This window comes from Trachinotus anak, unplaced genomic scaffold, assembly GCF_046630095.1.
Source record: "Trachinotus anak isolate AG129_WGS33_773 ecotype Australia unplaced genomic scaffold, CSIRO_AGI_Tana_v1 ptg000038l, whole genome shotgun sequence".
Classification (NCBI taxonomy): Eukaryota; Metazoa; Chordata; class Actinopteri; order Carangiformes; family Carangidae; genus Trachinotus; species Trachinotus anak.
The window spans coordinates 142,820-168,496 of record NW_027273889.1 but is presented as its reverse complement, the minus strand read 5'-3'; the positions used below and the strand labels follow the sequence as shown (position 1 = coordinate 168,496).

Here is a 25,677-nt window from a genome sequence, read left to right as displayed (position 1 = left end):
CAACAACAGTTAAACTGAACAAATCAAATCAGATCAATAAAAAGAGAAGGGTCTGCAGACGTTTCTTGAAGCTGTTAAACTCTTTTGAATGATAATCATTTTCACCAGAGGGAACGTGTGTGTTTCAGCAGCAGCTGGTCTTCAGGCTGGGTGTGGATCAGCTGGGTGTGGCCTCAGTGGCAGACAGGTAAAGTTACCTGCAACCCCTCCCCCACAGACAGTCAGAGTCTCAGGTGGAGCTCAGCCTTCATTAGTCTGCAGCAGTTCCACCCAGCTGAAGTCGACGTCCAACAAACACGGTGAGTTTCCACTTTATTTATCTTCAGTCTGTTTGCTGAACCAGGTTGTCGTCTGGTCCAGGTTCAGGTCCCAGACTGGTTCAGACTCTCCGGTTTGAAACAAAGTGAGCTTAAAACAGTTTTACTGCAGAAACTCTTCATCGTGGCATCAGTTTCTGTTCATACTCTCATTAATAAATCATGTCTGAGGCTGAAATTACTCTACAGCTCAGTTTCACCCCTTAAATGTGGACTTGTTTAAATCTGAACCTGGAACTGGTTCAGTCCCTGAGGAGTCGTTTGCTGTCTGTGGGGTTTTTGAATGTTTCCTGGTGTGTCTCTGAAGCTGCTTCATTCCATCTTTAAAATCTTAAACAGCCCGAGTCTGTCTGTCTGTGTGGGGGGATTCACTTCCTGCTTCTCTGAGCTGTAGCAAAGATATATGTGTTGGACAAGATGAGTCACTCTGCTGTTTTCCCCTGAGGCTCTGTTACAGATGAACATTTACATTGAGTCTTTTGTATTTAGACGGACATCCCTGCTCTGATACACAGAAGAAACATTTCACTCTTTTGTTTGTCTGTCAGTAATTGGGATGAAATAAAACAAGATAATCTAAGATAAACTAATCTAACATAAGAGTCCCTTATCAGTCCCACATTGGACCTTACAAAGAAATGCAAAATGTCAATAACAAATACTAAAAATATAAAAAGAGAAATAACACAAAAAAGACTTCTAGTTTCCTATAGACTGAAAAGCTTCAGGTTAAAGCAGTTAACAGGTTACTGACCCACCTTTTTTTTCTGTCCCTTCTACACAGACACCAGCATGACACTCTGACCAGATTCAAGTCTTCAGGCTTAAAATGTCATAATTTTAAAATCTTTTAATTTAGACTAAAGTCAAGACTTAGAATTCAAAAGTCACAACTTAAAAAAGTTTTAATTTGACTGAAAAATAATTTTGAACGTATTACCTTAGATTTAAATTTCAGGTTCAGGTGTTATGTGCACTGCCCCCTGCAGGTGTCATAATTGTGTTCTGGTGTTTTTCTGTGGTCCTGCCCCCTACAGGTGACATGGTGTTCCATCCAGAGTTTGAACATGCAGGTCAAAAGACGGGGCTTCAGGTGTGGCGTGTGGAGAACATGGAGCTGGTTCCTGTACCTGAGAGTCTGTACGGAGGGTTCTACAGTGGAGATGCTTACCTGGTTCTCCACAGCACTGAGACCCACAGAGGATCCCTGCAGTACGATCTGCACTACTGGCAAGGTACTGCAATAAATCATGTACTAATACTACTACACCTGCAGTATGGCGTGCACTACCCACCATAGAGCAGTAGATAACAGTATCATCTGCATAAAGAGAAAGAAATTACTTTTAAATAAATATACATGAATATAACTAAATATAAAGAAATTAATAAAACTGGATATAAATGAATGTGATGATAAATAGAAGTGGACCCAGAGCTGAACCCTGAGGAACCTCTTCAGTTTCATTTACAGACTTTAATCTGAGCTTTGACCAATACACATTGTTTTAGTAGTTGGTAGTGGCCTGAACAGTTGACACAGGTGTTACTTTGGTCCTGCTCTATCATTGGTTGGTTGGTCTTCAGGTTCAGAATGTTCTCAGGATGAGAGCGGAGCTGCAGCCATCTTTGCAGTTCAGATGGATGAGTTCCTGCAGGGGGCACCGGTCCAGTTCCGTGAAGTCCAGGGCCACGAGTCCAGTACCTTCACTGGCTACTTCAAAACTGGGCTCAAGTACATGGTAACTACAAGACCTGTACTCCCAGTACTCTCAGTACTACTGCAGCACCATCTCTTACATATATTAATTTAAGTTTTAACCTGTTTGGCTTAATTGTTTAGTTTCCTGAGTTGTACTTTGACATTTGTGTGGTGGTCTAGTGATGTTTTTATTGATGTATTGATTATTATCTGCTCTACTGCATTATTATTATTATTATTATTATTATTATTATTATTATTATTATTATTATTATTATTATTGTGATCATCAGCAGTACTGAGATACTACTGATATTGCAGTAATGATATATTTTCCTGTGTTGACTCAAAGATCCTCTTTGTAGAAAGAGTCACCACTCTGATTCTTGTTCTGTTGATGATATCACTTCCTGTTTGTCCTCAGAAAGGAGGTGTGGCCTCAGGGTTTAAACATGTGTTGACCAATGACGTGGAGGTTCAGAGGTTGCTGCAGGTCAAAGGTCGACGTGTCATCAGGGCAACAGAGGTTCCTGTCACATGGGAGAGTTTCAACCAGGGCGACAGCTTCATACTGGACCTGGGAGAGGTAAGACAGGCAGAGAGAGACAGGTAGAGAGAGGTGAGACAGGCAGACAGACAGACAGCTCTTAACCCGTCTCTCTTTCTGTCTACAGGAAATCATCCAGTGGTCTGGTTCCCATAGCAACCACTTTGAGAAGCTGAAGGCCACGATGGTGAGTGGTGACATCATCATTATCATTATTTGGTGACATCATATCTGAACCGACTGATTGATTGACAGGTGTCTAAGTGTATCCGTGACGATGAGCGGTGTGGACGGGCCAAGCTACTGATTTGTGATGAGGGGGCGGAGCCAGAGAGGATGCTGGAGGTGATGACACAGCACATCACATGACCTGATACTACCAATACTACAGTACAGAGGAATACTGCAGCTGTAGAATCTAGATCTCCTCCTGCTGACCTCTGACCTCTGTGTTCAGGTCCTTGGGGAGAAGCCAGAACTTCCTGAAGCTCACAGTGACGACACCAAGATGGATGCCTCCAACAGGAAGGAGGCTCAGCTCTACAAGGTGAAGAAAGTGTTTCACACCTGGACCACTTATTGTGAAGCAGCAGCAGGAATTATTCACCTGTCTACCTGACTGTTTCTCAGGTGTCTTACACAGGTGGTGACATAGAGGTTACCATGGTAGCAGAGCAGAACCCGTTCTCCCAGGATGCTTTGCAGTCCAGCGAGTGCTTCATCCTCGACAATGGAGCCAATGGACATATCTTCGTCTGGAAAGGTTCAAAGTTTAATCTCTTTATAAAGGAGCTGGAGACCAGACCAGACCTGTCTGAGATCAGCCTCAGCTGTTCTGAATGTGTGTGTGTGTGTGTGTTACCTGTGTGTACACAGGTAAGGATTCGAATGCTGAGGAGCGTCATGCTGTTCTGAAGAGTTCAGAGCAGTTCATCCACAAGATGAACTACCCAGCTCACACACAGGTGAACACACACACACTCGTACATACACAGGTCTACCTGCGCCTAAATCGAGACCAGATGAAGTTTGACCCTGAGAGACCTTTACCTGCCCAACTAGTCTCAAACTGTCCACCATGACTCTGTGGTCCCCCTCAGGTCCAGGTCCTTCCTGAACACGGGGAGACTCCACTCTTCAAACAATACTTTAAGGACTGGAGGGATCCTGATGATACCATTGGCATGGGAACAGCCTACGTGACCAATCAGATTGCAAAGATCAAGAAGGTAAACCAATCAGGATCCAGTTCAGGACCAAACTATTCCAAACCAGACCTAACCTAACTCTCTGATTGGACAGGTGCCATTTGACGTGTCGAAGCTCCACCAATCAGAGGCCATGGCGGCCCAGCACGGTATGGTGGACCGAGGAGACGGAGAGAAGCAGGTGAGGAGGGTGGTGTCCATTTGTGTCTCAGGTTTGTGCAGGTGGAGGTCTGGTTTCAGGGGCGAGACAGACACATGTCCCATCTACAGAAAAACGAGTGGTTGAACTCCCTCCATAAAAACAAAGGTGTGAAAACAGGGAACCACAGGATAGTCCAGACTGGTCAGAGATCATCCTGAACCAGGACCACCATCTCTACCTAACCTCAACCAAACCAGCTCAACCCACAACAACCTACTTCCTGTTGACTCAGTGTCCAGGTGAACTCACAGGAGCAAGTCTCTGGATCAGCAGTCCACCTGTTAGTTGCCTGTGGGAGACTGGTAACTATGGTAACACTGATGGTGTCAACATGTGTTTGTCAGACTTCAGTGAGTGGATCTGAAAAACACACCAGAGAAGCTGTCTCTCTTTCTCTCTCTCCCTGTCTGTCTGACCTCTCTCTCTCTCTCTCTCGCCCTGTCTGACCTGTCTCTCTCTCCCTGCAGATCTGGCGTATTGAAGGCTCAGATAAGGTTCTGGTGGATCCATCTCTGTTCGGTCAGTTCTATGGAGGGGACAGTTACATCATCCTGTATCAGTACCAACACACCAACAGACAGGGTCACATCATCTACATATGGTGAGACTTTACATTCAGACGTGTTGTAACACTCAGCTTCCTGTGTTTCACCCTTTATCCATTCATAAGTTAAACGTTCTGGAACAACAAAAAGACTACTGGATTTAGACCAGGTCTAATTAGTCTGGGTTCTAGTTTGTATCAGGTCTAGTTACCCTGGGATCTATTTGGACTGGTCTTTTTGTTTGAAATGAATTTAACAGTGTGGGTTCCGGTGTGTTACCTGTGTGTTTGTACAGGATGTGTTCCTCCGGGTGTCGGCTTCCTGTTACAGCAACAATAACAAGGATTTGAAAAAATCAATTATGTGTCTCTGTGTTTGCAGGCAGGGGGAAGAGTCAAGCCAGGACGAGGTTGGAGCGTCGGCTATCTTGGCTATCCAGGCGGATGATGAACTGGGAGGTGGTGCTGTACAGGTAACTCTGGGAACTCTGGACCCAGGTCTGTAAAGCATCCAGACTTAAACCTTCTGAGCCTTAAGACTTCACACTGTTACCTATCGGCAGGTGCGAGTAGTTCAGGGCAAAGAGCCTGCCCACCTAATGAGCCTGTTTAGGGGCAGGCCAATGGTGGTGTACAAAGGCGGGACTTCCAGAGAGAGTGGCCAATCAGAAGTGGCAGATACCCGCTTGTTCCAGGTTCGAGCCAATCCAGCAGGAGACACCAGAGCTGTTGAGGTGAGAGAAAACCAGAGACTGAGTCAGGATCAGACATGTATCACGGAGTCTGCTTCTGCCCAGTTAGATCAATTTGAGTGTGACTGTCTCCTCAGGTGGATCCATCCTCCTCCAGTCTGAACTCTAGTGATGTCTTCCTGCTGCTTTCCCCCTCTGAATCCTGGAAGTGGAAAGGCAGCAGGAGCAGCTCAGCTGAAGTCAAGGGAGCTGAACACCTGGCCAGGATCCTGCAGGTGGCTCCTAAACCAATGGAGGAGGGGGAGGAGGAAGGTGAGGAGGGCGAGTGATCAGGGAGTCTCCATGTTTTTGACTCAAAATTCAAACCAGCGAAAGTCGACTGACCCAATCTGTGTGTTTGTGTACAGATGCATTCTGGGATGCGTTGGGGGGGCAAGAGGACTACTGTCGCTCCCCCAGGCTGGAGAACAAGATGGAAGCTCATCCCCCTCGTCTGTTTGCCTGCTCCAACAAGACTGGAAACTTCCTGGTCTGTCAGGCTGGTCGCATGATGTGGTCACATGACTTACACACTGCTGAACAGGAGTTTCTATTGTTCTGTGATGATCAGTCATCTTGTTTATTAACCACTCGTCAACAACCATCTGTTGTAGCTACGCTCCACACACAACCTTCACACAGGCTAATGTTAGCTTGTTTATGTTTAGACGAAGATTAGCTTGTTTAGGTTTAGGCTAACATTTGTTGTGTACTGAAAAAGGCTCAATCAGTGGATGTGTGCTAATTAGCACTACCGCCTTGCTAATGACCTGCTAAGTGGTTGCTAATAAGTTTAAACAGTTACCCAGGTGTTATTAATTAGTCAGTTATGGTGGTAATGGTCTTTGGTTGTTGAGTTGTTGGAGGTTAGGTACTGAAGGTCAGTAGTGGTGTACTAAGCAATGTGAAATGTTTGGGGATGTTGCTAAAGGTTTACTTGGTAGATGATGATTGTTTAGGTGGTTACTAGGACACTCAAGTTGGTTTTTGATGTGGTCGCCTTGGCACCTCGCAGCAACAGGTTCACAGCAACTTGTGGGAAAAAACACACACCAAGCCTGGTGTGTATTATAAGGGACGCAGATAATCAGGGATGAGTTATAGACACCAAACAGAGTGTTTCAGAAGAGGAGACAGGCGTCAGGCATGTACAGAGTTCAGGATGACAGAGTCTCAGTCATTCACTTTACATCAACACTTCGTCAACATGTTTCTGTTACTGTCTGTGACACGGACATCTGTTGTAGCTACACTCCACACACAACCCTCACACAAGCTAACATTAGCTTGTTTTTATGGAGGGGGGGATAAATAATTATCCTGATTTATACGTGTAGTGAAATAACGTGATTGGTTTATTTAACTGTGAACTGATCAGTGTGATACATTATTATATATTTCCTTAAACATTACAGCTCACTCTCTGTGTGTTCAGATGGAGGAGGTTCCAGGTGAGCTGACGCAGGATGACCTTGCTCCTGATGATGTCATGATCTTGGATACCTGGGATCAGGCGAGTCACTCCTGCTGTCACCATGTTACAGGTCCAGCCCTTTGCATCTTTCTCTCCTTTCCTGTGATCATCCCTTACTTCCTGTTTCCTCCTGCAGGTGTTTGTTTGGATCGGAAACGAGGCTCATGAGGAGGAGAAGACGGAGGCTGCAGCATCAGGTGAGACAAACAGGAAGTCCTGTCTGAACCCATTAGGGGTGACCTGAGCTTTGCACTGCCTCCACACTATTAGCCAACATACAGCAGATGTTACCTTTTAAAAGGATTAGCAGCTCATCAGATAAAACTACCTGGTCACAGGTATCTGAGGTTCCTCCAGACTGAACCTGGTCCAGGTGATCCAGGAGCTAACAGCTAACTGTGTGTTTCCTGTCCAGCTGTCCGGTACATACAGAGTGACCCAGCCAACAGAGACCCTCGTACCCCCACAGTGGTGGTGAAACAGGGATTTGAACCGCCGACCTTCACCGGCTGGTTTCTAGGCTGGAACCATGAATACTGGAACATTGACCCGCTGGAGCGCTTCCTGAAGTACCTGTGACAGAGTGACATCACTTCCTGTTAGAAAGGGTTAGGGTTAGCTGAGTCTCACTGCTCTAATAAATAAAACCCATCTGCCTGCCTGCACCCTGTCTGTCTCTCTGTGAAGCAGCACCAGCATGTTGAGACACTGTGAAGCGCTACGTGTGTGGATGTTGCTTGTTGCCGTGGCATCTCCTGTCACTCATTGCTATAGCAACAGTTGGATAGTGTAATAGTTTATTGGAGCATCTCTCTTTATAAATACTAATGTTGATAAATAACAATAAGAGGATCTGAAACAGAACAAAATGATTCTCATAAATACAGAAGAACAGAGACAGCAGCCACAGTGAACACAGCAGAGGACAGTAGAATTCAGTAGAGACTGTACAGGACAGCAGATGTGTGAGTGTGTGTGTGTTTGTGTGGATGTGTGTGTGCATGTGCGTGTTCACAAACTATTCATCACAATTTAAAGAGTTTTTACTTTTTTACAATAAAATCTGATGTTTACATTAAAATCAGTAGAATTCTCTGAAACAACACAAACTAACCTCTACCTGTCTGGAGGGTCTCACAACAACCTGTGAACCAGATCAACTAAAGCTCAACACAGTCTGTTGGAGCTAACAATTTCCCTCTGCTTCCAGGCTTTGTGCTAAGCTAGGCTAAACAGAACCTGTCTCTGTACACAGATATGAAGCCGATCTGACTCTGTGTCACACGACTCAGACAAAAGTGTTGGGCTGCTCCTTTAAATCTCAATCTAAAGATAAAGAACCTAAAAAAAGATAAATCTATCTGAGCTCCAATCACCTGTGTCTATGTGTCAACACCGAGCCATATTCAGCTGCAGTTGTTCCAGTTAGTCCAGTGGGACCAGATCCATATATAACTGGAGTTAGTCTGGTTTATTCAGTTAAACCAGAGTCATAGGTTAGACTAGAGCCTTATAGAGACAGAGTAGTTCCTATTAATCTAACTGGACTGGAGCCATATATGGATGGGTGTGGTCCAATCAGACAAGAGCCATATACAGCCAAAGTTGGTCTAGTAGGATCGAAGCCATATATGGAAAGAGTCAGTGTGGGTGGACAAGACCCATACACAGGTGGAATTGTTCCAGTCAAACCAGAGCCATACACAGGAGGAGTTGTTCCAGGTGATGTAGTACCATAAATTCTTGTTCAGTTTGGTTGTTGGAAGTTTCCAGCTCTTAACAGGAAGTGCCAAAAGGAAACAGGATATGATGTCAGACATCGTAAGATGTTCAAAGAGAAAACATGCAAAACAAAAACAGGAACTGAGGGGTATCCTAGCAACAGGGGCAGAGTCAGGTCAGAGATCAGATCCGTTGCTGTAGGAGGTGATGGTTGATTGACAGGTCTATGGTAACTATGACAGCATTGATTGGTTGTTTTTTAAAAAGGCATGACCGATGAGTTCGTCCTTCTGTCAGCCACCTCTTACATGCAGTTCAGCCCCTCCCCCACCCTGCAGTCACAGCCAATCAGAGCTTAGGTTGCTCAGCAGTTGCCAGAGTTGCGGAACTCTCCGTTCTCGGTGATCTGCAGGGACGATGTGTTGCTAGGAGACAGGCCATTCCTCTGTGATGTCACAGCGTACCTCTCCTTCAACTGGGTCAGAGCTGCCATCAGGCGAGTGTTCGCTGCATCGAGACTGGCTATCCTCTTCTCCTGAGAGAGAGAGACAGGTGAGACAGACAGGGGAGAGAGGCCGACAGATGTTTTGTATTTGTGTATTTACACTAAACTACACCATCATCTGGGAACATGTGAGTCGACTATTAGGATGAAGCTGGAACATATTTCATATCAATATTTAATAAAAAATTATAATTGAAATAAATTAATCAGTCAATCATATTATTTTGATATTAATAATAAATTCAAATGTGGCTTAAACAGGTTTAGAAATGTGATTTAAAGGAAGTTCAACCACAAATCAGAGTCAGAAACAGAGGCGTCAGCTACTGAGACGTGTTCACACAGGCAGGTACCTGTGCCTCTATGATCTTCTGTTTGGAGTCAACCACAGCCTGCATGTCAGAGTGATCCTTCTTCAACTCCTCCTCCACTGCCATCAACCTGCACAGGTGACAGGTCAGACAGGTAACTGTACATACAACTGTCCAAGACACACTGACACACAGGTACACAGGTGTAGAGACAGACAGGTGGACAGATATTCAGACCTGCTGATGATGCTGTTCATCTGGAGGTCTTTGTCGTCCTGCAGCCTCCTCAGTCTGCTCTCTGTGTCCTCCAGACGAGCCTGAAACACAAACACTCCTATTGGTCCAGCAGTGTCAAATGACTGAGCATATCAGCAGAGCCTCTCTGCAGGTGATTCTCCTCAGCCCTCCTCTGTCAGGTGAATCAGGTGTGTTACAGACCTGGTACTCCTGCAGCATACGCTGGTTCTGCTGATCTTGGACCATCAGACGAGCCTCACACTCCTCCTGACGCAGTGCTGCAACTCGCAACTTCTCCTGCAGCAATGCAATCTCCTGCTGGTACTGCACACGCACACACACACACGAACACACACAGAATCAGACACAGCAGAACTAGTAGAACCAGCAGAACCAGTACATGGAGTCTCCTACCTTCTCGATGAGGGGGTCATCATGGCGATCGTCCTCCGTCTCACCGTAGGAGGAGGCAGAGTTCATATTGAGCAGCCAGGCTGCAGTACGGTCCAACGCACAAGGGGAGGGAGCCTGAACACACAGAATTAAACAGGTGACAAGTGAAAACACCTTTGACTGAAACCTAGTGCTACAGGTTCCCCTGCTCAGATGGTTGACTGACAGGTTACCATGGTAACAGCCTGGTTACCTTGGCAGCAGGCCGCTGTTTCTCAGGGCTGTCTCCTTTAGACGATGATGAGGTCTGTCTGAGCCGTGACTGGCCACTGCTTGGCCAATCGGGGCTCGATGACATCATGCTGCCAGAGGCCGGGCGAGGAGGGTAGGCTGTGCCCCCACCGCTGCCACTGAGCATGCTGGGAGGCGTCCGTCCTCGAGGAGGAGCAGAGTTGGGGGGAGGGGGCTGATCAATGCGTCTCTGAGGACCTGAGGAGTTCTGACGAGGTGGGGCGGAGCTACCTGTGGGGACAAAAGAACAACAAAACAACAAAAACAGATGTTGGTAAAGGGGGTGGGGCACATTTTATTTGGTTCTTAGATATTGTGACGCCTAAACTTCATTCACTCACAGTCCAGGTCTGATGTTAAAGTCAGATCATATTAAAGTTAGATTGTATAAAAATTAAATATTTAAGTTAAATAACATTAAAATTAAATATTAAAATTATATAATATTAAAGTTAAATATCAATGTTACAAAATATTAAAGTTGAATATTAAAGTTATATAATATATTAAGTTAGATTGTATTAAAGTTAAACATTTAAGTAGTCATAAAACATTAAAATGATATAACGTTACTGTACCTGTCAGAGTCTCGGTAAGAGACAGAGCTCGTCTTGAGTATTCTTCTCCACTGCTGCTGCTCGACATGGCCGACGTCCTCTCCCCCCTCTCCCCCCCTCCCAGCCCCACAGACATCTGGGTAAGAAACGCCGGTTTGGTTGCCATGGTCATCCTGTCGTCGGCATTTCCCTGTGACCCCACTGAACCGTCTGAAGGTGTGGTGTCTGTCTGCTGCTGCGGTTGCCGGGGAGATGTGGTGGTCATGTGATACACCGGGTTCTGAAAGGAGAGGGGGAGGAGCCCTGTTCTGTGCTGCCATTGGCTGTCATCGAGGCCATCGCTAGGGGAGCAGTCCTGCAGATCAACCAGAGAAAGACTGCGGTTCTTGTTGGTCAGCTCCGGTCCCTCCCTCCTGCCCCCATTGGTCATTTCAAACCCCGCCTCGGTCTCATTGGGCTCTGAATAGGAAGAGCTAGGAGCTGGAGAACCCTGCAAGCCTACAGGAAGTGACATCAGCAGTACCGGAGAGATCAGAGGTCAGAAGTCACAGGCCGTGTCCGAAATCACTCACTACTCCCTCTATAGTCAACCATATAGAGAGTTCACCATTCTATAGTGCTGTCTGAATGTACAATGAGAATTATTCTACTCTATATAGTGAACTCATTGTATCCCACAGTGCATCATGAAAAGTAGTTTACAACTGATGGTCACGAAACAAGGAATATTTACCATCATGCATTGCGCTCGTGGTGAAAGACTGAAAAACAATGCGGAGAAAACACTGAAAGTTTGACTGATGAGCTCAATGTCGTCCTCTACAGAGAACTGTCTGAGTGAGGAGGGAGGAGGGAACAAGTGAGTGACTTCAGACACAACCACAGAGTGAGGTCAGGAGATAGAGAAGCTGACTGGATAAAGAACAGAGGTCAAAGGTCACCTGATGCAGGCTGCAGACTGGATCCTTTGGTGACAAAGAACAAATCTTTGTTTTCTGGAGTCGGAGACGGAAGTCTGGTAAAATCCACCAAACTGAACACACACACACACACACACACACAGATTATTGATCACTTAATTAGCAGGAAGTTAGAGAATGGAGCCTTTTGTCACCATAGCAACCACAAAGTAAACAAACTAATTAACCCTGACCCTCCATCCAGTCCAACGCCACCCTGCAGGCCGACAGAGGGATTACAGGTGGCCAGGGGGGGGGACAGGGGGGGGGACAGAGGGGGAGGGGACAGTGGGGGTGGAGATACCACCCGTTGCTGCTCCGGTGTGGAAACAGACATGCCCCCAGGATTAGCCACGCCCCCCGGGTTAGCCAAAGCTGCCGACACTTCTCTGAGGATCCGAGGAAGAGGACCGAGCTTTGACAGAGACGACTGGAGACAGGCAGAGACAGAGACAGGTAGAGAGACAGACAGGTGGAGACGGAGACAGGTAATAATTAGTCCATATCTGCAGTTAATCACTGTCTGAATGATTTCTATAGACAGTATATTGATGATGATTATTCACATTAACATGATGAAGATCATTCACTGAAACACCATCATGTGAACCAGTTTAAACACATCTGCAGGGTCCAGCAGCTCCTCCATGTTCACCTGTCCAGGTAGGGTCAGGCCAGGTCTGTAATGATCTGCTGACTCACTGCTGGTCTAAGGTCCACAAAGTCAAGTGGTTTACATTTGTGATCTACCTCATTAGATCAGTTTCAAAACCTCATTAATGCAGGTGTGTAGTTACCTGTGTGAAACAGGTCACCAGCCAGAAAAGGTCCTAGCTCACCTGGTCAGGTGTGTTACCTGGTCAAGCTCGGTCAGCAGGGTGTGCAGACTGGACAGCTCTCTGCCGAGGTCAATGTATCCGTCAAAGCCGGCGGTGTGGTTCAGTCCGTCTGGGTTTGAGATCTCCTGCAGGAAACGCTGCATGCTGCTCCACTGCCGCTCCACAAAGTCGTTCATGAACAGCATGTACTCCTCCTTAGTACCGAACCTGCAGAGACAGGTAAGCATACAGGTGTTCACAAAAACCACAGTGAAGGCCTTCAGGTCCTTTACAGTAAAAGCCCTCCCTTCTTCACAATAAAGGCCAGGACTTACTTGCTGAAGTTGGCGAGGTTCTGGATGACTTTGGCAATGAGGGTTAAGGTTCTCGCTGTGCGCTCGTCAGGGTATTCCTGCATCAGGTCGAACAGTGACGGTGACATCACAGCTGGACACAGGAAACGCAGGAACAATGAGGCGCTGATGAGACGCTCGCTGATGTCTGGTCGTCCTCGGTTACTGCACTCCTGTCGCCATGATGCAAACACCTCCTTCAGCTCGCGGGGGAAGACCCTGTTTGGATGACATCATGTTCAGACCAGGTGTGTGTTGACAGTGTATATTCTGTAAGTGTGTGTGTACCTGTATGAGTCAAGGATCTTGCAGAAGGCCAGTTCGCAGCACATCCTCAGGTTCGCCTGATGCTCTGCAAGGTCAGAGGTCGAACAGCGAGATGGGTCGACCTCACAGTTCTCATCCGATTCGTACAGAGCTTTAATGAACTCACCTGAAGACAGAGAGGAACACCTGAGCTCAGGACCTGACTGTTGGTCTGTTACTCTCAGACTATCACTCAGTCCTACAGGTGTATACACACACACACACACACACACACACAGGTATCTGTGTGTAGATCTGTTTGTACCGAGGGCATCCTGCAGGTACTTCTGTCCAATCAGCTTCAGGTATTCCTCAATGCTTTTTGTAGCCAGTGTGTTCTCTCTGAAGATCAACTGGTCATTGTCACGGCAACGATCCACCTCTGACATCATCAGGTCTGTCAGGAAGTCCTGCAGACAGGGGTCAAAGGTCACACTGTGTGGTGGGCATGCTGTGCAGGATGAAGTGGTTTTATTTTGAAGGTGGTTGTGGTCAGGTGTGGTGGGCGTGGTTACCTTGGCCTTCCCAGTGCTGTGCAGGATGTGGACGAGTGCAGCAGCCAGTTCCTCCTTGGCCCTCAGACTGATGGAGGCCTCCAGCGTGTTGCAGAGCAGCAGGTAGTTGGAGCTGATGTACTCTGCGAACTCTTTGTACTGCTCCATGGGCAGGATGACAATGCTCTGATACCGAGCTTTGATCCGCACTGTCGGCACAGAGGACTTACCTGAAACACAGCAGAGGAGGGGGGAGGGGTATCAGCAACAGATGGTCTCAGGTGTGTAACAATCTGACTCCTGACTGATCAGAGGAGGTTTCAGAGGACAGAAACCTGATGGTCAGGTCACTGATGCCTCCTACAGAGTGACCTGAGCCTGAACCCCCGCCCCCTCACTGTGTGGTTCCTACATGGTACAACAAACTGGATCCCTCTCTGTTTCAGTCCTGTCTCCTGAGGGAGAACCTCCTCAACTGACTCGATGTTTAACAGAAACCAGGTTTCTCTGAACCTCTGTGATGTCAGAGATCCGCTGTGACTCTTCTGATTTGTCACCTGTGATTCTAACTTCAACTGAACTGAAGAGATAAGAACTACTTCCTGTCTTGTGGCGATGCAGCATTTCACTACTGACTGAACTTATACAATGATGTAAGAAAGATTAAGATTGATTGATTGATTGATTGATTGATTGATTTTAAAGGAGGTCTGGTCCATGTTAATTTAAAGGTCCATATTGACATGATGCCATGATTGAACATGATGACAACAGACATGGAATCTTTTAACATAACATAACCATGTGGATCATGACATCATCTAACAAAGGGTTGTTATTCCACCCTCCAGTACTTCATTATTATTATTACACAGTGTACAAATGGGTGAGGACAGAGCTGTGACTGGAAGTTTCCTAGGAGTCAAATATGTCAAATGGATAAATTTGTAATTGATCTTTACATAATTAAAAGCCCACCATCTCCAACGCCCACATCCAGACCTTGGTCACACCCACTAACAAACACGTATTAATATAAGACCTATTTTATAATCAAAAACACATGGACATCTACCTTTAGACCACCTCAGACCACCCGATGCTGCTGAAGAGCACTTGTGGACCGACTCATCTCTAAGGTCAACAGTCACCACACAACAACAGTTTACGTACCCCGACTTGTACTGGGCGTGCTCACTGAGTACCACTTCTCCACCAGCTGTCTACTGGTCACCATGGCAACAGGGATGTTGACCAACCCGACGTAGCTGCTCTTGTCCTTCTTCCTCTTCCTGTCAGTGTCTTTGTAGAGGTGGAGGGTGACAGCGCTGATGGAGGGCAGACTGCTGAAGTCAAACCGTTCTCCCCAGAAAATGTTGTCAGTCTTCAGTTTACAGGATGTCCGAGCGTAGAGACTGTCATCCAGACACAGCTCACAGAAGTACCTGTGGTACAAATACCACTATCACAGATCTCCGGCTTAGCACTTTAGAATAATGTCTAGTGAGACAGATTTGGGATGGTACCCCCCACCTTTTCTTTCTTTTATGAGATTGAACCAGTGGCCCCACCCCCTACCTTTTTTTAGCGGGCAGGTCCTTAGCCTCGATGACCCACACCGTCAGAACGTTCTCCAGCCTCCTGCTGTTGTCTTTGTTGGGGTGAACAGCTCGGCGAAGGTTCTCCATCCATTTGTCTCTCTCTGCTGCCGAGCGACACGAAAAACACTTGGTGCCTGTCGAGGTTGTTACCTAGGAGACACACAGTCAGAGGTCATCACCGTGGGAACACGAGGGTCAGTCTGTGGGTTCTGTTTTCAGAGTGTGTATTGTGTGTGGTTTGCACCTCGAAGCAGTAGTCCTGTCCCAGCAGGGAGGAGTGGACTGGTTTGATGATCACTGATTGGTCCATCCTGAGCTCCAGAGATGACACACAGCCGGCGCTTAGCAACGACTCCTGGCTACCACAATGCAGCCGCTGCATCACACACCTGGAAAACATGCACGCACACACACATGCACACAGTGCTCAGTGTTTTCGCGTGATACAGAATCATCCTAAGTCAGTCAGAGACTGAGGTCAGACCATACCAACAGGTTCCAGGTACCTGGGTTTGGACTCCTAAATGTTTCCAGTACTTCCAGTTTTTCCAAGACTGACCTTGTTTCTACAGCATGTTGCATCATGTAAGGAACAGAATCATGATATAACCTGGACACGATAAAAGTATTTAAATCAAAACACAGAACAGGAGCTCAGAGTTGTCGAACCAAACTGCAGTGCTGAGTCTCACCAAATTCCACAGTCAGCAGGAGTAGTGTCCACAGGCTAACAGGACAGACTCAAGCTGTATCCCAAACCAGGAGCCACATCCTTCAGAGGCTGCATTGGAAGACCAATAGCGTCACAGTGGTGCAACTAGATTGTCCCATTTCAAAGACTCCTTCAGGTGTCCTTCTGTTCCTGAACAACGAAGGCTGTGGGAAAAGGTTACCTATTGCCTAGGTTGCTAGGCAACAGGAGCGATGCTTGTGACTCAATTGTAAGGGAACAGCTGATTCAAAGCAACTTTTGGTTTGGCCTTCACAGTCTATGGCAAGGAAGGGCCAAACCATCATAGACCGTGTCCTCCACAGGATGCAGACCTGAGCTGGGACGCAGCTAGGGTTGGCGTCCTGTCCTCCATGTTTTTGTTATCCTGTCTGCACTAGTTGTGAAGGTACGTTCTGGCCACCATGGACCCCACCGGTGTTTATGATTTATCTTATATCCTTGTGTGAAGGGCGTGGCATGCAAGAAAGTCACAAAAACATCATGATTAACGAGTTAATTTCCTGCATTGCCTAAGGACTAAGGAGTTAACACCCCTGATTCCCAGCCTGCTCCAGTGTCTGCTAACCTGCAGCCTGCCTCCCAATTGGCTGGGGTCCAGCCTGTTAACCTTCAATTTGCTTCAGCATATTGAAGCATATTCTTCAGCCTGCACCTGTAACAACTGATGAACCACAAGGCAGAGGACTCAAAAGGATATCTAAGGGTCAAAAACAGGGTTCAAAAGATACAGGTCTTAACTGGTTGATACATGGGTGGTCATAAAACACAGTTTCAAAGGGATGAGGTCAAAAAAACTAGTCAGAGACTAATTAAACCAGGAAGACTGAACTCTAGGAATAATGGTACGCTTGTGACGGAGGAACAAAGATGAACTGTCACGGAGACTAAATGCACCAGGAGAGGGAGACAATGCAACACAAGTGTGTCTCAAAGGCAAAAAAAATAAAAAATAACAGGAAGCACCGCAAACAATGGAAACAAATAACAACAGAGCGGGACATGACAGCACCTCAGCCTGCACTCTGGCAGATTCGGCTCAGGTTCGGGAGCTTGCAACCTTCCTGTCCAGAGCTGACTAGTCTGTGGTCTGCTCCTGTTCCTCAGCCCATCAGCTTCTTGTCTGATCCTGACCCCGAAGACCCTAAGTGGATCCCTTTCCTTAGGACTTACCTGGCTATCTCCCCGGGATATCTTGGGTTCATAGCCCCCAGAAGGAAGTGAGGGTCCTACACATGTCAATCTTCCAAGCTGCCCAGCACCATGAGCAACATCCAGCCAGACCCTAGCTGGATCCTGAGCTGGCCGTCATTTTCCAAGGCTGTTCTTCAGTCAGCTGACATCAAGTCACCTCCTGATCTCCAGTCAAAAGTCCCTGCTGACTAACTGTTGGACCTCCTAGACCAGATCAGTTGACTGTTGACACAGCCACAGGTTAACAGGCCTGAGACCAAATTGGCCACGCCCTCAATTCTCCATAACTTAAGTTCTTAATAAAATATAAACAGGTGAGTTGTATAAAATTCAGCCATACAGTCGTCATGAAGGAGGAAATTAGCTCTAGAGACCAAATCTGTTTTTGTACCAGGCTGTAAACATGTTTCTTTCTGCTGTAAAGTTGGACATTTTAACATGGGAGTCTACGGGGACTGACTCACTGCTGGAGCCAGACTCTAGTGGTCATTAGAGGAAATGCAGCTTTTAGCATCAGATTTCAGACCTGAGGTTGAGGCTTGGTTCTGACCCTTGTCTTCTCACCATAAACTATTGTTCCTCTTGTTTGAAATAAATGATTGAACTTCATTAAGTCTGCGTCTCAGTGTTTCTGTTTGGTTTCTATCCTCCATTTTTTTATTTTGTGTTTATTTTGCATTGACAAAACTGTGGTCAAATACAAAATGAAAAGCCCGTCTCTCATCACTTCCTGACTCCTCCTCTGTGCTCTGAGCTCACTGGTTAATACTAAAGGTAAATCTTTAAAACTACTCACAGATATATGGTTTTAAAAAGGCTCAGTACTTTCCTCAGACATCTGCTCACTGCAGTTCTCATCAGATGTGACTCAACAGAAGGAAACAGCAGCAGTTTCATTCACATCTGGTTTCAAGGTGAGTCTTTTTGGCCACAGGCGTGTGAGTGTGGGACTGAGCAACTGATCGAAGGTTATCAGGAAACTGGTCACTATTACAGAGTAATGGATTCACTACTTGTTTGAGTAGCTTCAGCTCTGACAGACTGACTGAGGACTCGTCTATTCAGGGATCCAGCTGTCCAGAGACCACAGACCCTCATTACACCCAGCTCACTTTCTGATGAGCTCAGTCTAATGCAGCTTCTGCTGGAGCTAATTACCCAGCAGCCCACCTCTCTTTTCACCACAGGGACTTAATGATGCGAGGCCTGGAACTTCCCAAGACCTCAACCTTTTGAGACCTTGTAGGTGAAGGTGGTTGGTTGTGTTCTGTATTGGATTAACATGTTCTTTCCATTGTTCCCCATCATAAACAGCTGATGTACACACAGAGTAGGACTGCTGGTTACATTTTGTTGTCCAACGTTACCTCGTTGTCCCAGGTTCTGGTTCTGACCTCCAACCACTCTGAAGGACCAGGTCCAGGACTGGGGTATTGCCCCCTTAAGGTGCTATTACTCAATCAAATTCCAGGTATTTGTGGTCCCTGCTGATTGGTCACCAAACATTACACAATGACAACAACACCTGTGTGTGAACATGGACAAACTTTAGAACGGAGAGTCTGTTCTGGACATGTATAAAAACAACAGCGTGTTCTCTGTTGCCTCCTTAAGAACGTACAGCTGATCGTTCCTGTTTGTAGAACACAGCAGAACCAACACCCACTGTCCTACACGTTCCCCAAAGGTTCTAGTCTTTATGTTCCTGCAGTAAAATGACGACACACACATCTTCACGACAACAGGTTCTGATGATCAGACTGAAACATAAAACTGACCATCAGTAACAACAGGAGGTCAACAGTGACCACTCACCTCAGACAACACACACACACACACACACACACACACACACAGGATGATCTGACAGAAACCCATGTTGTCCCTCCGTTAGCTTGTTATCTCTCGTTATCTTAACGAGCTGCTTAATGTTAGCTGCTTAAAGGGCGAATTCTTCAGAGATGTCTGTGTGTGTGTGTGTGTGTGTGTGTGTGTGTGTGTGTGTGTGTGTGTGTGTGCGCGCGCGCGCTGTTGCTTAATCTTTTTTAGTTTAACACGGTGGCTAATAGTGAGTGTCTAGCCTAGCCACATGCTAACATACCAGGCTAGCTGTGTGAAGGCTGAAGCCAGGCTACACACACACACACACACACACACACACACACACACACACACACAAAAATGCAGCATGCATGATCATGCAAATCAGGTGGAAGACGCCACCATGACTGCCCCTCCAAACACGCACACAGACACACGCACAGACACACACACACACACACACACACACACACACACACACACACACACACACACACACACACACACTGCAGCCCATTTATCTATGCAGAGGACAAAGGCAGAGGAGCGGTGCAGATACTCACTGAGCATCCTGAGGAGGAGGAGGAGGGGGGGGCTATGGATCCATGTTCTCCTTCAGCAGCAAACAGGAGGAGGAAGATGGAGAACCTACTGATCCTGATGCTGCTCGGTCGAAAGGCTGAAGACCTGTCTGTCTCTCTGTGTGTCTCTCTGTCTCTCTCTCTCTGTTTCTCTTTCTGTGTCTCTCTCTCTCTGTCTGTTAGCTTCCTGCTACTGATGCTACACAGCTTCAGCAGCTACAGCTCTCCCTCCCCCCCCCGTGTCTCTATGTGACTCGACCTCCCTCTCTCTCTCAGCACTTGCCCCTCCCCTGCAGTGAAGGTGTCCTACTTCCTCTCCTTGTCTCCTCTTTTCTATCCTCGTCTCTTTTCCTCTCCTCTTCTCTCCCATTTCTCTTTAATCCCCTCCCCCTCCAGTCCCATCATCGCTGTGTATGACAACACCCCCCAACACACACACACACACAGCCCTAATCCCCCCCCCCCCCCCCATCAGACAGATTATGTGTGATGTTCATTTAATGCTGTAGATTCTATAGCAGCAGTAGAGCATGGTTGTGTTCTAAATGTTCCCAGAAACCCATAACTGCCCACCTGTCCACACCTGTTCAAACCTGTCCACATTATCACCTGTCCACATCTGTTAACACCTGTCCTCACGTGTTAATACCTGTCCACACATGTTCAAACCTGTCCACGTTATCACCTGTCCACATCTGTTAACACCTGTCCTCACGTGTTAATACCTGTCCACACCTGTTCAAACCTGTCCACATTATCACCTGTCCACATCTGTTAACACCTGTCCTCACGTGTTAATACCTGTCCACACATGTTCAAACCTGTCCACGTTATCACCTGTCCACATCTGTTAACACCTGTCAACACCTACGCTCAGAACCATACTAAGTCAGTGTTGATAGCCACCTAATCGACTTCACCACCAGGTGGCAACCAGCTAACAGCTTTCTGGGTAACAAAGTGATGATCAGTAGTGTACGTGTGTGTTACCTGGTGTCAGCGCGGCCGAGGGGGTCTGTCTTCACGCTGCTCTGACGACAGAGTTTAGGCTGAGACCGAGTCCGACGAAGAGACTGTTTCAGCCTCCGGGAGAGAAAACCCTGAAGGAGAGGAGGGGGGTCATCAGCTGATCCAGGTTCGATCATCAATGTTCACTCTCAGGTAAACAGGAAGCACCTGTTTCATAGTGATCTAGTGATCAGCTGATGGTTGTAATGGTTTCTGTGCAAAAATTCATCATAAGATGAGTCAGATTATTTCCCCTCATCAGTCTTCACTCAACACTCAACACTGTGACTCTCTAGGTTCCTCCAGTCCACCTGTGGTCAATCAGTCCTCCAGTCAACTCCCCCCCCCCCCCCGACTTCCTGCGTCATGTTCTGTTGTGATGTCACAGTGTTTCACCTGTAGGGGGAGACAATCAGCTGTTCGACAGCTGACAGCAGCTGAGGTCCTGCTGCCATGGAAACAATAGGTTGAGTCCAGTTGGGAGGAGGTGTGTGTTGAATGTATATGTGTTTTTGTGTGTGTGTGTTCACCGTCACTCTGGCAGTTGGTGTGTCCATAGCGGAGCTACTGGGCATGCTTTGTCGACGCACCCCCCTCTCTGGAACATCTGGAACAGAGACAGTGCATCATGGGAGTGTTTGTAGTATTCACCTGTAGTCACCCATCTTGTTGTCCCCTGGTTCCGCAGCTGTTACTGTGGTAACTGATAGTCACAGCTGTTGCCATGGTGACCAGCAGCAGTCAGTGGATGTGTGTGAGTTTTACTATAAATAAAGCTTTTATTAAATATAGTGACAGACACACACCCACACACAGGCACAGAGTTCAGCCTGTACCAGTTTCTGTGCTGTCGACCTGAACCTGGATGTTATTTACTTTCTAACAAGGATCTTTAAGTTCCTCATCAGAACATCAGGGAACCTCGACTGTCCACCGTCAACAAAAACAAGACAAAGGTTTAATAAACATTTCTGTTTGCTCTTAATCTATATTTTTGTACCACTTTTGGTAAAAACCTTTTTTAATGGATCCTACAGTTCGGTGTTATTTACACTGGGACCTTTGACCTCCAGCTGGGTCCGCAGGTGATGGATGTTCACTTGGTCAGGGTGGACAATGTTAATTGGTAACCAGAGGAGCGGCCAGTCACGTAGCCATGGTAACTGACCTCAGATATCAGATTATAAGATTATTATAGTGACATGTCACCAAGATTAACCAAACTAAATCCTGCTGCACACAACACAACACACAAACACAACATAAAACACACAACACAACACAAAAACACACAACATACAAACACAACATAAAACACATAACACAACATAAAACACACAACACATCACAACACAAAAACACAAAACATGACACACAAACACACAACACACTGAAGCTCAAACAGAAAATATCAGATTTTTTCTCACCGTTCAAGTCGTCAAACTCACAATCAAGATCCACGTCCATCGTCTGTATCTGTCTGTGTCTGTCTGTATCTGTACCTGTCTCACTGTCTGTATCTGTTTGTCTGTATCTGTACTTGTCTCTCTGTCTGTCTTCTTCTGCAGCTGTTTAAACCTATATTGTCTTCCTTACCTTTGTGGGTGGGGCAAGGAGGTGCTGAGGTCACATGGAGAGTGTATCTTAGCAACCAGACAGTACAAGTCTCCGCCCTCTCTGCCAGGAGAAGAGGATGAATCTGAAGAAGAGGAGGAGGTTGTGAGGGGGTAATGTCCACTTTCTTCAGAACACCAGAGTCATGTGAGAACACATTCTCTAACATATGTGTTCCTTTAACTATTGATTCCAGTCAATGAAACACTTTCTCATTTATTCTTTTTCTTCACCAGAGAAGAAGAAGGAAACTACATCATCTGACATCTGTCACATTATTATGAAAGGTTCCCTCAGTGTCAGACAGGAAGCGTATTGGGGACGGACTGATTCTGTTCATGTCCACAGCTCTAATTCATCAGCAGACGTTCCACTGTACACTAAACATGGTAAGCCACCATGAAACACTTCCTCCAGAGTTTTCACATTAAAAGCCCTGTGTGAAAAAACATTAAAAGTGTTGAGATGTGTTGATGGTAGCTTAACATGGATCACAACTATGGTACAAAATAGAGATGAAGTATGAAACATGATTTTTATAAAAGAAAGAAAAGAAAGTACATATAATGTGTTTTTCAGAGAGTGTGACTCTTGTACTGATAAGTTGTGGAAATCAACAGTAGAAAACAGCATCAATTCGAATTAAAATGGAAGCAGATCAGATTAGATGTTCCTGTCCTGTTCTCTCTGTCGCTGTTTATATCTTATGGTCAGACTGTTGATGAGTTTGTATTTTATACCTCCAGGTTGTCGAGCATCAGTAACTGTGAATCCGAAAGGATGCAGAACATTTTACTCCAGATGTCAGGTTCCGCCTTCCGACCACACGACAGCCAATGGATGGAGGCACTCTTCAGCTCTGTGACATCATCACAAAACCATCACATTGTATCTACTCTAGCAGCAGTGCTAACACTAGCAGCTCTGCTAACACAGGCAACAGTGCTACTATCAGCAGTGCAAACACTACCAGCTGTCCTGACACAAGCAGCAGTGGTTCTGTTTTCCACCTTGTCTTTAAAACAACCAAAATATAAAACTAACTTATCCCACAAAGACTCTAATTTCAAACTATTTCACATTCTTGTACATTTAAAGCAACACTATGTAACTGTTCCTGAGCAGCAGCAACAGCGCCTGCTGCAGCCACAAGTGGTAATTACAGGACTGAATAATTTCTGTTGGGCTCAGAGTCTGAGTGGTTACGGTCACTGGAAGCAGCGTACCCCTGACAACTAACAGCGTGTGTCAGTTGCTCAGGCAACAAACACAGAATCATCATCTCAGGACAAACCAGCAGTAACACTCGCCACTCAAGTCAAGTCAGCATTCAGCTAACCTGACTGAGAACACCTGAACCCACAGCAGCTGTGAGCTAACGTGTCCATCCTGAGAATAACGAGCTATCTTCTTCTAACCCACATTTGGTGGAGTGAGGCATAGTGAGTAGTATTAGTATTAAACTTCTCACAGTAGATCGTACCTGTTCACCAAAGTCACATAGAGCAAACACAGATGTTCAAGGTGCAGAGTGTGTATGAAAGATGCTCCATTCTCCCTATTCCACGTCAGTGTGTGATCAGGATGACGACAGGTCAGGTCCAGTGTAAACTACACCTCAAACAAAGCTGAGTCACGGTCACAGTTTACCAGAGGGACTGGATCATGGACGACTGACCCAGAGTCAGCACTCTGTAATAACTAATAATGAACTAATAATAACTAAGTCAAAGAATGGAGCAGGTCTTACCTGATGAATGTGAGGATCTGAATGAAGACCACAATACAACATGTTTCTGAACCATGACCATAATGTTATTGACCTTCCTAAAACACTCTGTGTTAATGAGGCATGTCAAAAGTCACCAGTAAACCTACCAGTCCCTTTAAAGACCAGGTGAACCTGCACCTTGATAGAAAGTTGTTATAATGGTGCAGAGTTTCACACAGAGTCTGACTCTAATATGGTGACTGACCAGTGAGTCCAGTCCTGAACAATGAGTCCAGTCCAATCCTGACCAGTGAATCCAGTCCTGTCCAATGGTTCCAGTCCAGTCCTGACCAGTGAGTCCAGTCCTGACCAGTGAGTCCTGTCCTCACCAATGAGTCCAGTCCAATCCTGACCAGTGAGTCAAGTCCAGTCCAGTCCACATAAATTTGCAGATCAAGGTGAACCTGTGGATGAGTTCAGTTTCTGTGATGAACTGAAACCTGGTGGATTTACAGAGTAAGAAGAGACGTCAGGACATGACAACATTATACAACACGACATGATGATGTAACATGTTATGTGTCTGTCTATATAGGAGCATATTGTGTGTCCCTGCAGTAACAGTGACCACAGACCAGTTCTTTGTTGGTCTGTTCCTGACCTCACCTCCTCCTCAGACCAACACCAGTGTATTTATGATTTAAAAAATGTGAGAGCTGGACATGAAAACAACAACAAACAACTGTGTTGGTCTGAAACCAACAGACAGTTGAGTTTCTCTTTTGTCCAGGTGTGACACAGAGCCCAACATCTGTACCTTGTGTTCAGAGTGAACGGTGAATGAAAAATCACCTGGAGAAGAAAGAATGCTCTACAGGTGCACCTCAGCCTCAGTGCCATCACACACAAGTTATTTCTCACTGGCCCTCAGGGCTACCGTAGCTTTCACTGGTGTGTCAGTGTGTGAGCGCCACTGTTGTCGAAACACCTTAAACACCTGAGAACATGTTGTTTACCAGCTGATGATGTGACAGAGCCACAGGTGAACAGGTAAATATCACAGGTGTTGTTGGGCGGTCTGTCTCACCTGTCTCTAACACTGTCATCTAAAAGCTGATCTAGCTGTCAATCAACTTACCAATCACATTCATCCAGCCCAGGTGTTGACACCTGGACAGGTGTTTCACCAGCTCCTCCATGGCAACAGGATCCTTTACAGAGCAGAGTACAGCATTCTGGGAAATCTGCAATCTGGGATCACTCACCTATCTGTTTAAAAAACTACATACACACTTGAGGCAGGCAGACAGGCCCACAGTGACAGACAGGTAGACACAGACAGGTAGAAAAAAACAACACAGAGACAGGTAGGCAGGCAAGAGGACAGGTTAACAGTGACAGAGAGGTAAAGAACAGAAACATGAAGACAGGTATCCACAAGTAGAGGCACAGATAAATGGACAGAGGGGTATAGACAGATGGGTACAAATAGACAAACACAGACAGGTAGGCTACCAGTGAACAGACACACAGACAGACAGGTAAACTCACAGACAAGGAGACAGACATGTAAACTTACAGACAGGCAGATGGAGAAGCTGCAGTTTGTATCTTCAGCTGTCTGAAGACCTGTCTGTCTGAAGGGACCCTCAGGACGACACAGAACACCTGAACAGTCTGACTCTTCATGTGTTTTGTTCTTCTTGTGTCGTTTAACACCTTAATTGTATTAACAGATTATAACCT

General features: G+C 46.2%; 2 protein-coding genes across 6 annotated transcripts; one reads left to right on the top strand and one right to left on the bottom strand.

The window, feature by feature from the left end:
* The first annotated feature begins 73 nt into the window (after positions 1–73).
* On the top strand, positions 74–7,390 carry LOC139614795 (gelsolin-like). 2 transcript variants are annotated; one of them, XM_071472390.1, is made up of 19 exons: positions 74–299; positions 1,355–1,552; positions 1,905–2,059; positions 2,444–2,605; positions 2,694–2,753; positions 2,822–2,911; positions 3,024–3,113; positions 3,197–3,329; positions 3,443–3,531; positions 3,667–3,795; positions 3,869–3,955; positions 4,444–4,577; positions 4,903–4,993; positions 5,084–5,254; positions 5,350–5,524; positions 5,620–5,741; positions 6,687–6,764; positions 6,862–6,922; positions 7,141–7,390. In XM_071472390.1, exons 1-19 carry the CDS (start codon positions 89–91, stop codon positions 7,302–7,304), a joined length of 2,400 nt encoding a protein of 799 aa, XP_071328491.1. In that variant the 5' UTR covers positions 74–88; the 3' UTR covers positions 7,305–7,390. The 2 variants fall into 2 exon arrangements, with proteins under 2 accessions (XP_071328491.1, XP_071328492.1); XM_071472391.1 differs by having other exon boundaries at positions 172–299; positions 1,922–2,059.
* Positions 7,391–7,505: 115 nt separating this feature from the next.
* Positions 7,506–25,659, bottom strand: LOC139614793 (disabled homolog 2-interacting protein-like). Of its 4 annotated transcripts, XM_071472383.1 has the most exons (24): positions 25,511–25,659; positions 25,070–25,142; positions 22,961–23,079; positions 22,203–22,305; positions 21,137–21,213; positions 20,589–20,698; positions 15,517–15,661; positions 15,250–15,422; positions 14,845–15,116; positions 13,693–13,901; positions 13,443–13,587; positions 13,160–13,304; positions 12,854–13,090; positions 12,557–12,746; positions 11,895–12,130; positions 11,683–11,774; positions 10,763–11,239; positions 10,147–10,415; positions 9,915–10,028; positions 9,702–9,824; positions 9,501–9,580; positions 9,306–9,393; positions 8,912–8,982; positions 7,506–8,500 (listed from the first exon to the last, which is right to left on the bottom strand). In XM_071472383.1, exons 2-24 carry the CDS (start codon positions 25,128–25,130, stop codon positions 8,473–8,475), a joined length of 3,564 nt encoding a protein of 1,187 aa, XP_071328484.1. In that variant the 5' UTR covers positions 25,131–25,142; positions 25,511–25,659; the 3' UTR covers positions 7,506–8,472. The 4 variants fall into 4 exon arrangements, with proteins under 4 accessions (XP_071328484.1, XP_071328483.1, XP_071328485.1 ...); XM_071472382.1 differs by having other exon boundaries at positions 7,506–8,982; positions 25,511–25,656; XM_071472384.1 differs by having other exon boundaries at positions 7,506–8,982; positions 22,961–24,431; positions 25,070–25,606.
* Positions 25,660–25,677: the final 18 nt, after the last annotated feature.